Source organism: Sapajus apella, unplaced genomic scaffold (assembly GCF_009761245.1).
Source record: "Sapajus apella isolate SASKATOON/1434 unplaced genomic scaffold, GSC_monkey_1.0 scaffold79, whole genome shotgun sequence".
Taxonomy (NCBI): Eukaryota; Metazoa; Chordata; class Mammalia; order Primates; family Cebidae; genus Sapajus; species Sapajus apella.
The window spans coordinates 2,060,313-2,072,689 of NW_022437019.1; the positions used below are offsets into that span (position 1 = coordinate 2,060,313).

The 12,377-nt window shown below is 46.1% G+C and overlaps 1 protein-coding gene across 6 annotated transcripts in view; it reads right to left on the reverse strand.

The window, feature by feature from the left end:
- Nucleotides 1-12,377, reverse strand: part of WWC1 (WW and C2 domain containing 1) — a 187,843-nt gene that overhangs the window by 12,303 nt on the left and 163,163 nt on the right. For all 6 annotated transcript variants that reach the window (XM_032252697.1, XM_032252696.1, XM_032252699.1 and 3 more), the window contains exons 18-19: nt 7,671-7,800; nt 5,865-6,029 (exon numbers count right to left, since the gene is read on the reverse strand). In XM_032252697.1, the coding sequence (XP_032108588.1) occupies nt 5,865-6,029; nt 7,671-7,800 (295 nt within the window). The remainder of the gene's footprint in view (nt 1-5,864; nt 6,030-7,670; nt 7,801-12,377) is intronic.

The window sequence follows — 12,377 nt, forward strand, 5'->3', positions numbered from 1 at the left end:
TGGATCACCTGAGGTCAGGAGTTCAAGACCAGCCTGGCCATCATGGAGACACCCCATCTTTAAAACAATAATAATAATAAAAATACAAAATTAACCGGGTGTGGTGGCGCATGCCTGTAATCCCAGCTACTCAGGAGGCTGAAGCAGGAGAATTGCTTGAACCTGGGAGATGGAGGTTGTGGTGAGCTGAGATTGCACCATTGCACTCCAGCCTGGGAAACAAGAACAAAACACTGTCTCAAAAAATAAAATAAGAGACAGGAGCTACATTAAGTCCTTTAATTTAGTTTTCTCTAATATACAGATATTTTAATGCATTTAATTTCAGACATGGTAGAGGATATCGTTACCTTATTATTACTTCCGTTTAATAAGAGAAACTGATGCAGAGACTAGTGAAATTCATTTAGAGTCACAGGAAGCTAGTTCAGAGATGGGAATTTCGAACGGGCTGTTATCTATTTGGTCAGTCATCAACTCACAAATGTGGCAGCCCTTCAGGTGAATACACAGGGGCTGAGGAGAGCTGTAGGAAGTGTATCTCATGCACTTCAGGTTCAGTGGGGGAACTCAAGGCAGGGAAACTAACCAAGTGACACAGGCAATGCTGAAGACCAAACAAGGGAGCCACTCAGCAGAGGACGCCTTTTGTGCAGAGGCCAGTGGAAGGGGCTACTCATGATCAGGCTGGAGGAGGCCAGAGGAAGCCCCTCAGGAGGTGGCTCTGGGCAACAGAAAGGCTGCAGGCTTTGGAGTTGGACTCCCAGCTTTGTACTTAGTAGCTGTGTGACCTAGGGCATGGTGCTTTGAGCTTTTGAGTCTCAGCTTCTGTGTCTATAAAATGGGGTTCACACAACTCGCCTTGGAGGGCTGTAAGATTAGATGGCAGAGTAAATCTATTTTTTGGCTTCAGGGGCTCGAAGTGTTGTTGATTAGCATTTGAAATCCCATCCTGTGGGTGGGAAAACCCCACCTTATGACTCTTGGTGGGAAACAAAGCCCACCTCCCAGTGATAAAGCTGAAAGTAGCAGGACCTTGCTTTTACCACCTCCCTTGCAGCTAGAGGCAGGCACAGGACTAGCCTCTGTCAGTCGGATGCAAATGCTCCAGGCCTTGAATTACAACCTGGTGGCTTGCACCCAAGTCTGTTACTATGCCTCTTGAATTGAAACAGGCCACTGTTTCTCTCCTTTGTTCTACAAATGTGCCAGGTTTGTTGTGATCTCAGGGAAAAGCCATTAATGGTGAGTAGTGGCAGTGGCAGCAGTGACCAGAGCGTCCATGACAGCCGTGACAGAAACCTGGTGGAGACATAAATACTGAATGCCAGCGGCAGCAGTGGGGCCAGCTGGGGCCAGATTTTGCAGCAGCATCGGTGAAGGTGGCACCCCATTGGCTTTGTGGTGTGATTTTGGCTATTGTCTGGCCTGCTTTGCTCCTACCTGATTTCTGAGGCTGGTGCTACAGCCTCGTGATGAGTGTGTGAGCTCTTCAATTTCCTTTCCGCCAAATTCTGCCCCACATAGTGCTCACCGTCTGTTTCCATTGCTTGCAATGAAAAATCCTGACCGGTACAGGCAAAGTGGAATGCCATCAGTTACAGACTGAGACGCGTGGAGCTGGCTGTGGAGGGGGCTGGGTGGAGGCATAGCACAGCCCCAGCATTCCCTATTGGGAATTTGGTAATGCTCATCTTGTGGGTGCAAAACAAAGGATTAAATTGTTCCCTGTTATACCTCAGCAGACAGTCTGCAGACCTGCTGCATTTTAGAGGAAATAATAGGAAAATCTTCAGGATGTTGTACCCTTGGCTACATCTTGTAGCCTTCGGTAAGTTTTTTTTTTTAAAAGATGGGGTTTCACCATGATGGCCAGGCTGGTCTTGAACTCCTGACTTCAGGTGATCCACCCACCTCGACCTCCCAAAGTGCTAGGATTACAGGCATGAGCCACTGCGCCCGGCTGCCTTCAGTAAGTTTTATTTAAAAAATGACATAAACTTGAGCTGAAGTGGGCCAGCTAGAAAGCAAAGAAGGAAAAACATACGACTTTGAAAAAAAAAAAAAAAAAAAAAAAAAAAAAAAAACCCCTTTTTACCTGTGGTGTGTGATCTCCGTTGACTGGGAATCTCTTAATTTTTGATCTTGGAAGGTTAGAAATGGTACAAATAATAAAATATGGGAAGTGGAAGCATAGTGCTTGGTGTGTTACAGATACTTAATAAATGGGGCAGGTGCTTTTTGTTATTTGAAGATGCCAATCCTGGAAAAGGGTCACTTAAAAGTTAATCCAGGCCGGGCCCGGTGGCTCAAGCCTGTAATCCCAGCACTTTGGGAGGCCGAGGCGGGTGGATCACGAGGTCAAGAGATCGAGACCATCCTGGTCAACATGGTGAAACCCCGTCTCTACTAAAAATACAAAAAATTAGCTGGGCATGGTGGTGCATGCCTGTAATCCCAGCTACTCAGGAGGCTGAGGCAGGAGAATTGCCAGAACCCAGGAGGCGGAGGTTGCGGTGAGCCGAGATTGGGCCATTGCACTCCAGCCTGGGTAAGAGTGAAACTCCGCCTCCCTCAAAAAAAAAAAAAAAAAAAGTTAATCCATTTGGCCAGGTGCAGTAGCTCACACCTCTAATCCCAGCACTTTGGGAGGCCGAGGTAGGCGGATCACGAGGTCAGGAGATTGAGACTATCCTCACTAATACCGTGAAATCCTGTCTCTACTAAAAATAAAAAAAATTAGCTGGGTTTGGTGGCATGTGCCTGGTGGTCCCAGCTACTCAAGAGGCTGAGGCAGGAGAATCACTTGAACCTGGGAGGTGGAGGTTGCAGTAAGCTGAGATTGTGCCACTGCACTTCAGCCTGGGCGGCAGAGTGAGACTCTGTCTCAAAAAAAAAAAAGAAAAGAAAAAGAAAAAAACTAAATCCCTTTAAACAGAGAACCAGAATTTTACAGTAAACACTGGGGAAAAATGCTTGAGCCTTGAGTCTATAGGTGGAAAAGATAAACATTTCATCAAAGTTATTCTATTTTATAGTTCCTATTTAACAGAATTACAACCACATTCTAATCCTGATGAAAATGAACGAATGAAACGCAATTTTTTTTTCTGTGGTTTTTCTAATGAGCGACATTCTTCTTTTTATGTTTGATTGATACTGTGTGTTCATAATGGCAGTAATTTTCCAAAAAAAGGTGGGGAGCTTATTCATTGTCTTAAGGGCTTTTCTAAATCATTTAATTTATTAATGTTTTTTTTTTTTTTTTTGAAACAGAGTTTCGCTCTTGTTGCCCAGGCTGGAGTGCGATGGTGCGATCTCAGCTCACTGCAACCTCTACCTCCCAGGTTCAAGTGATTTTCCTGCCTCAGCCTCCCAAATAGCTGGGATTACAGGCATGCGCCACCACACCTGACTAATTTTGTATTTTTAGTAGAGAAGCACCGATTGGATTTTTCTCTGCTGCAGCTGTGAGCCAGCTTAATTGCAGCATCTTCTCTACCTGTGATTTAGGAAGCCCAACATCACATTCAGTGACTTCAGGAAATCCTGTACCTTGTGCAAAATACGAAGCCAACATGATTGTGCCTGCATTATCTTTTCAGATGCTTACAAGTTCAAACAATTAGCTAGAGATCTACCACAGAAGGGAGAGGTTTACGTTGCTCCTGGGAGGGACTGCAAGGAGTGTTTTCATGGGGACTCATTTGATAAGTAGCCAGTCATTAGTAACATTTTCACATTATAAAGAAATGAGCTTCCCTACTCAATCTTATATAATTGCAGGCCTTGAACACAGAATATGCAGATAATGAGATCCATCCCTTCCTCTCCCCTTCCCTCCATAATAATAATCAGGTAAGTGGCAGGCAGAGGGCGAAGTATGTTCTCCATAGGCCTTCTGTGATAACTTATTGGGACATTAGGCAGGAAGATTCTGTTGAGGCCGGAGCTATTATTCACTGGCTGTATATGGTGTGGAGGAAGGAAGGACACTGATATTACTGGAACCCAGGAAGCAGGTAAGGGAGGCACATGTCTTATCTGTGCCATCCCATGGAAGGTCAGGAGCAAGGACTGGTTCTGTAGCTCCAGCAAAGGCATGATCCTTCAGACTCAGTAAGCACTCAGACCTCCCATGCAGGGGAGTCTGAATGAATGAAGGAAGGTGGGCTGGCCTAGAAAGGGAAAGGAGTAGGGGAACTGGAAAGCAAGGAAAGTAAGGCTATGAAGGAAAAAAGGCCACTGCAAGGCTTGTACTTCCTCTGGGGTCTACAGGAGCTGGTGGGGAAATGGAAGAGGTAAAGAGGGCCAGATAGAGCCTGGAGTGGACTGGAAAGCTCCCCACCTCCATCACCTAAGGGCAACTGCCCCACCTCAGTGCTAGCCAATTGCAGCCAATGTGTGTGGTCTGTGGTGACATACAGTCTCTTTTTTCCAAGAAGAACTGGGATTTTATGTCAAATTCCTATTTTATTTTATTTCATTTTTTTGAGATGGAGTTTTGCTCTTGTCACCCAGGCCGGAGTGCAATGGCGTGATCTCAGCTCACTGCAACCTCTGCCTCCTGGGTTGAAGGATTCTCCTGCCTCAGCCTCCCAAGTATCTGGGATTGCAAGCATGTGCCACATACCCAGCTAATATTTTTTATTTTTAGTAGAGACAGAGTTTCGCCATGTGGGACACGCTGGTCTCAAACTGCTGGCCTCAAGTGATCCACCCACCTCAGCCTCCCAAACTGCTTGGATTACAGGCATGATCCACTGCGCCCAGCTTTATTTTTGTTTTAATTGCCTTTTAAGTTAAAATAATTTTTTTTTTAAAGAAAGGGTCTTACTGTATTGCCCAGGCTGGAGTGCTGTGGTGCAATCATGGCTCACTGCAGCGTTGGACTCCTGGGCTCAAGTAATTCTCCTGCCTCAGCCTCCCCACTAGATGGGATATAAGTGCATGCCACCATGCCCAGCTAATTTTTAATTTTTTCATAGGTGGAGATGGTCTCACGATGTTGACCACACTGGTTTTAAACTCCTGGCCTCAGTGACCCTCCTGCCTCAGCTTCCCAAAGTGCTGGGATTATAGGTGTGAGCCACTGCATCTGGCCACCTTTTAAAAAAGTTTTACATGTTAGGCCAGGCACGGTGGCTCAAGCCTGTTATCCTAGCACTTTGGGAGGCCGAGGCAGATGGATCACGAGGTCAGGAGTTTGAGACCAACCTGACCAACATGGTAAAACCCCATCTCTACTAAAAATATAAAAAAAACAAATTAGCTGACTGTGGTGGCAGGCACCTGTAATCCCAGGTACTTGGGAGGCTGAGGCAGGAGAATCGCTTGAACTGGGGAGGCAACAGAGGGAGACTCCGTCTTAAAAAAAAAAGTTTCAAATGTTAGTAACAGGTTCAATTAAAAAATAAACTGGCAGCAACAGGTTCAATTAAAAAAAACAAAACAAAACTGGTAGCCAAGTAATAGAGGTCTGCTGTAATTTTGCAGCCTCAGGCTGTACATCAGAACTGCCCTGGAGGTGGGAAAGAAATGCCCGTGTATCTCGAGGATATTGAGGGGTCCCCCTCTGATCTCAGCACGTGGTTGTAGGAGGATAGGCCAGAGTGTGAACACGGAGGAAGTGAGTTGGTTGGAATTATAATAACATTGACCACGTCCTAACTACCAAGCCTTTTCTATTGCTTATCTAACAACAATCCTATGAAGTAGGCCTGTGAGCTTCACCTGAGTCAACCGAAGTGTTTAACATGCCCAAAGTCACCCCAAAACTTGAGAGTAATGGGCTTTGCACCCAGCCCTGTGTGAGGCTCTCGGCTACCGTGAGGGGAGGAGAAAGGGGCCGCACCCTCACTTACCCGGCACACGTACTGGCTCTGGGGTCCCGGGGAGAAGGTCTTAGAGCGGATGATGGTGCTCCCTCGAAGAAATGGCCCCGGGGACGGGGTGCCCACCCTCCGGTCCTTGGGTCGCACCACTGTGGGGGATGGGGCCGGGGTCTCGGTGTTGGTCTCTTTGTCCACCTGAGGAAGAAGTCACACCTTGAAGCCACCAGCGTCCAGAGCCTCAGCTACCCACAAGAGACCACTCAGCTGCCCCTCCTCCATCCTGCCAGCTCACCTTTCCCCACAGACACAACCAGGACTTCCTCGGCGTTAGCCCTGTTAGATGAGCTCAGCCTGGTGCAGCCAGGACAGTACCCAAGGCCCGGAGTGCCAACCCCCACCCCTGTGGCACATGTGGTTGGGGGCTGGTGGGAGCACACTCAGTACATCAGAGGCAGATGACTTCATCCCTCTTAAGCTTCCATTTTCTCATCTCTAAAATGGGCACAATAATGCCAACCTTGCAGATAGGCTCTAAACATGTATTTCCTTATGTGGGTCTTCATGTCACACTCACAAAACTTTTAAACCAGGCCGGGTGTGGTGGCTCACGCCTGTAATCCCAGCACTTTGGGAGGCTAAGGTGGGCGGATCATTAGGTCAGGAGTTCGAGACCAGCCTGGCCAACATGGTAAAACCCCATCTCTACTAAAAATGCAAAAATTAGCCAGGCGTGGTGGTGTGCACCTATAATCTCGGCTACTCGGGAGGCTGAGGAAGGAGAATTCCTTGAACCCAGGAGGTGGAGGTTGTAGTGAGCTGAGACTGAACCATTTCACTCCAGCCTGGGCAACAGAATGAGGCTCTGTCTCAAAATAAATAAATAAATAAAAAATAAATAAATAAAACACACACAAAAAACTTATAAACCAAGCACATTTTGAAAAACCACATGCAAGGCTTCCACAGCCCTGGCAAAGAACTATAGTTGCTTTCATCGAATTCTGAAGGCAATCAGCAAGTCTTGTTTTTAAAACCAACCCATCAGGTTTTTTACTGCCCGTGCACACAGTAGTCGTCAGGAAAAGAAACTAAAACACCTATATGCAGGACCTTTGTTAGCCAAAATAGTGCCTTTATATAATTTTTAAAGAGTGCACCCCTTCTGGCTGGAGAAATTGCAAAATGACGCCCCCTTGGTGTGGAGGAGTTAGAACGAGGGCCCAGGTTCTACTGCACCTGCCGTGGCCAGGTACCTTAGTGCGGCGCTCCAGCTGCAGCCTCGCTCAAACACGGCCGGTGCTCTAGCTCCAGGAGTCCTGGAGCCAGCTGTCTATGGGGAGTGAATCCTGCTATAACATGTAACCCTAATGCAATAGGGAAGCAGGGAGCAATGGGAGTCTGGCCTTTTTCCTATCGCACCGTGCGTAGACACACATGAAGAAATACATTTTTAGAGCCTATCTGCAAGGTTGGTATTACTGTGCCCATTTTAGACATGAGAAAATGGAGGCTTAAGAGGGATGAAGTCATCTGCCTAAGACTACACAGCCAGGGAGTGGCAGAGCCAGAATCTGAACCCAAACCCATCTGACTGCAAGGCTTGAGGTCTGTCCAGAGAAGGCAGGGAAAGTGAAGAGGGCAGAAGAAAAGAGATGGGTGAGTTGGCCTCTCCTGGTTTACTCTCACCGGAATGATCCAAAGGTCACTCCATTGCAAAGGCTTATGCCCTGATGCTGGAGGCCAAGATTTAGTTCTGAGCCTTTTCTGACTGCTCCAGCACAAGGATTGAAGGCTCCTTCCCCACGACAGCCCTTCCATGCCCCCAGATCTTCCTACCTTTAATGCTGGGTACCCATCCATATCAGGTGAGGCTTTCTCAGTGAAAACGTCCTCTTCTCCCTCCTCCTCCTCCACCTCCTCCTCTTCCTCAGCCACTGCCTCATTCTCGCTGGTCTCCTCGTACCTCCTGTGATGACAAAGCACTTTGGTTACCCACCCAGAAGCTGTTCTGCCTCTGTTCACCTGCCTTTAAATACATCCAGGGCAGGGCTTCCAATCCTTCTGATGATTGAGGACACATTAGAAATTTTTTGGGGGGCTGGGAGCAGTGGCTCACACCTGTAATCCCAGAACTTTGGGAGGCCAAGGCAGGCATATCACCTGAGGTCAGGAGTTCAAAACCAGCCTGGCCAACATGGTGAAATCCCAACTCTACTAAAAATATAAAAATTAGCCAGGCATGGTGGTGCGCACCTGGAATCCCAGCTACTTGGAAGGCTGAGGCAGGAGAATTGCTTGAACCTGGGAGGTAGAGGTTGCAGTGAGCCAAGATCGTGCCACTGCACTCCAGCCTGAGCAACAAGAGTAAAACTCTGTCTCAAAAAAAAAAATTTTTTTTTAAGTGAGGCATAATTTGTTTCCAACAAAATGCATTTTCAGTGAATAGTTTGTTGAGTTTTGGCCAATGTATTCACTGTGTAACCACTACTGCACTTGAGATGTAGAATGTTCCATTGCCCCCAGAATTCCCTCCTACCTTTCCCAGTTTAATCTCCCTCCAGGCAGCCACCAATAAGCTGTCATTATAGATTAGATTAGAGTTTTCTAGAGTTTCATGCAAATGGAATCAGACAATATATGCTGTTTCACCTCCGACTTCTCTGTGTCTGCATAACATTGCTGAAGTTCATCTGCAATGCTCTATGCATCAACGGTTCATTCCTTTTTTTTCCTTTGAATCAGAGTCTCACTTTGTCACTCAGGCTGGAGTGCAGTGGGATCATCTTGGCTCACTGCCGCCTCCACCAATGGGCTCAATTGATCCTCCTGCCTCAGCCTCCTGAGTTGTTGGGATTACAGGTGTGTGCCATCACCTCGGACTAATTTTTCTATTTTTTGTAGAGACAGGGTTTCATCATGTTGCCCAGGCTGGTCTCGAACTCCTGGGTTCAAGCGATCCACACACCTTGGCCCTCCCAAAGTGTTGGGATTATAGGCATGAGCCACTGCGCCCAGACAGTTCACTCCTTTTTATCATTAATATTCCATTGGATGGATATATTATAACGTATTTAGATCTATTCACCTGCTTTTAAATGCACCCAGGGTAGGACTTCCAAACCTCGGAATGAGGCAATGGGGGAGAAAGAGGAGGAGATAGAGGAGGAGGAGGAAGAGGGAGAGAAGGAGAGTTTAGTTGATGAACATTTGGATTATTTACATTTCTGAGCAAATATGAATAAAGCTTCTTGTACATTCCTGTACAAGTCTATATATGGATATAGATTTTAATTTCTGTTGGATGTTGGTAGGGTTGCTAAAATAAAATACTACATAGTAGGTGGTTTAAACAAAGGAAATTGCTTTCTGGCAGTTCTGGAGGCTGGAAATCATGCTCAAGGTGTCGGCAGGTTTGGTTTTACCTCAGGCCTCGCCCCTTGTCTTCTCGCCGTGTGCTCACACTGTGTTTCCTCTGTGCATGTGCATCCCTGGTGTCTCTCTGTGTGTCCACATATCCTCGAATGAGGTCCCATCCCAACTTTAATGGCCTCATGCTAACTTAACTACCTCTTTAAAAGCCGTATCTCCAAATACAGTCACATTCTGAGGTACTGGGGGTTAGGGCATCAATGTATGAATTTTGAGGGGACACAAATCAGCCCCTAACAGATAACAGAATTACTGGGTCATATAGTAAGTATAAATTTACCCTTTTAAGACACAGACAGGCTGGGCGCGGTGGCTCACACCTGTAATCCCAGAACTTTGGGAGGCCGAGGCAGGTGGATCACCTGAGGTTAGGAGTTCAAGACCAGCCTGGCCAACATGGTGAAGTGAAACCCTGTCTCTACAAAAAATACAAAAATTAGCTGAGTGTGGTGACAGGCACCTGTAATCCCAGCTAACTGGGAGGCTGAGGCCAGAGAATCGCTTAAATCCAGGAGTCAGAGGTTGCAGTGAGCCACGATCATACCCCCACACTACAGCCTAGGTGACAGAGTGAGACTGTCTCCAAAAAAAAAAAAAAAAAAAAAAAAAAGATACAGACGAATGGTTTCTTCAAAGTGATTCTGCCATTGTATGTTTCCCCTGAGCAATGTTTTCAGAGTTCTAGTTCCTCACTACACTTGGTGTTGTTTGCTTTATAGTTAGTCACTCTACTGGGTGTGTATTTGAATCTTATTGGGTTTTAATTTGCATTTTCTTCTTCTTTTTTCTTTCTTTGTTCTTAAAGACAGGGTCTTGCTGTGTTGCCCGGGCTGAGGCTGGAGTGCCATGGCATGATCATAGCTTACTGCCGCCTCGAACTGCTGGGCTCAGGTGATTGATCCTCCCGCCTCAGCCTCCCAAGTAGCTAGTACTACAGGCACATACCACCATGCCTGGCTGATTTTTTAGAGCCTTTGCAGAGATGGGGTTTTATTTTGTTACCCAGGCTGATCTTGAACTCCTGGCCTCAAGAAATCCTCCTGCCTCAGCTTCCCAAAGCGTGAGGATTATAGGTATGAACCACTGAGCCTGGCCTAGTTTGCATTTTCTTGTTGAAAAATTCTTCATTCGTTTATGACCATCTTCTTTGGTGAAGTTTCTGTTAGAATCTCCAGCCCCTTAAAAATCAGGTTGTCTTATTATTGAGTTGTAAGAGATCGTAATTTATCTGAGCTGTGAGTCCTTTGTCAGGCATGTGTACTGCACGATTTTCTCTAAGTCTGTGGCTTCCCTTTCATTTTCTAAGCAGTGTCTTCCAAAGATCATAAGCTTTTGATTAAGGTAAAGCCCAATTTATTGATTTTTTTTTCTTTTACAGTTTGTGCTGTGTCCTAAGAAATCTTTGCCTACCCCAAAGTTGTACAGAGATTCTTTTTTATACTTTCAGAACTTCTGTAATTTCAGTTTTTATGTGTAGCTCTATAACTCATTTCAGAGTTTTTTTTTTTTTTTTTTTTTTTTCCTGGAGATGGAGTTTCCCTCTGTCACCAGACTGGAGTGTAGTGGTGTAATCTCAGCTCACTGCAACCTCTGCCTCCTGGGTTCAAGTGATTCTCCTGCCTCAGCCTCCTGAGTAGCTGGGATTACAGGCACATGCTGCCACACCCAGCTAATTTTTCTATTTTTAGTAGAGATGGGGTTTCATCATGTTGGCCAGGATGGTCTTGATTGCCTGACCTCATGATCTACCTACCTCAGCCTCCCAAAGTGCTAGGATTACAGGCTTTAGCCATCGCACCCGGCCACAGATTAATTTTTATACATGATGTTAAGTATCCAAGTGTATTTTTTCCCCAAATGAATATCTACTTGTTCCAACACCATTTGGTGAAGAGACTTTTGGTGATAGCCCTTAAAACTCTCCATTTCCTTTGGACTCCAAGGTTGGAAGGATTCAGTGTGACAAATAGACTGCATTTGTTAAATAGTAATTTATCTCTATTCCCATCTTGACTTCTGAAAGACATACAGAACTGCCAGGCTTCTGATCAGCATGAGACAGTGTTATCATACTGAGCCAAAAGAATCCCAGCCAAAAGCAGAGAATTTGACATCCAGCTAGCTGGCTCGGCAAGAGTATGGGGAAACACAAAATCTCCCTGAGGATTTTCCCAATGGGGAGAATACATTTTTGGATCTCTACTCACAACTCTGCAATTAAAATGTCTTCTGTACTTAGATGAGGACTGCTGCTGTGCAGGGGCCTTGGCTCTCCTCCTTGGCCCCAGAGCCCTCTCTATCTACAAATAAAAGAGCTGTCAGCCAGGCGCGGTCTGTAATCCTAGTGCTTTGGGAGGCCGAGGTGGGTGGATCACCTGAGGTCAGGAGTTCAAGACCAGCCTGGCCATCATGGTGAAACCCCATCTTTAAAAAATAAAACAAAATAAAATAAAATAAAATTTAAAAAAGCTATTGGCCGGGCGCAGTGGCTCACGCTTGTAATCTCAGCGCTTTGGGAGGCTGAGGAAGGCGAATCACCTGAGGTTGGGAGTTTGAGACCAGCCTGACCAACATGGAGAAACCCTGTCTCTACTAAAACTACAAAATTAGCTGAGTGTGGTGGTGCATGCTTGTAATCCCAGCTACTCAGGAGGCTGAGGCAGGAGAAAAGCCTAAACCCAGGAGGTGGAGGCTGTGGTGAGCTGAGATCGTGCCATTGCAACTGCACTCCAGCCTGGGCAACAAGAGTGAAACTCCATCTCAAAAAAAAAAAAGAGCTGTTAAACATGAAAACACATGGGGAGCCCCTCCACAAAGGCCTCTGTAGAAGCCACATTAACCAGTATTTATTGAGGGCTCAGTAAGCTCCACTCCAGGTCCTAGGTCTCACAACAGTGCTCAAAGAGATTATCTCCATTTCACAGATTTAAAAAGTGAGGGGCAGAGGCCTGACAGGCCTTGTCCTGTGCGGCAGGCTACGTGATAGAGCCAGGTTTGCAAAACAGGTTCGTCTAGATCCACTGAGTGCTCATCCATTATGGGAGTCTCTTCTATTTAACTGTGAATGTGATCTAAATATTCCAAGACGAGAAAAAAAACAAAACAAAACACCCA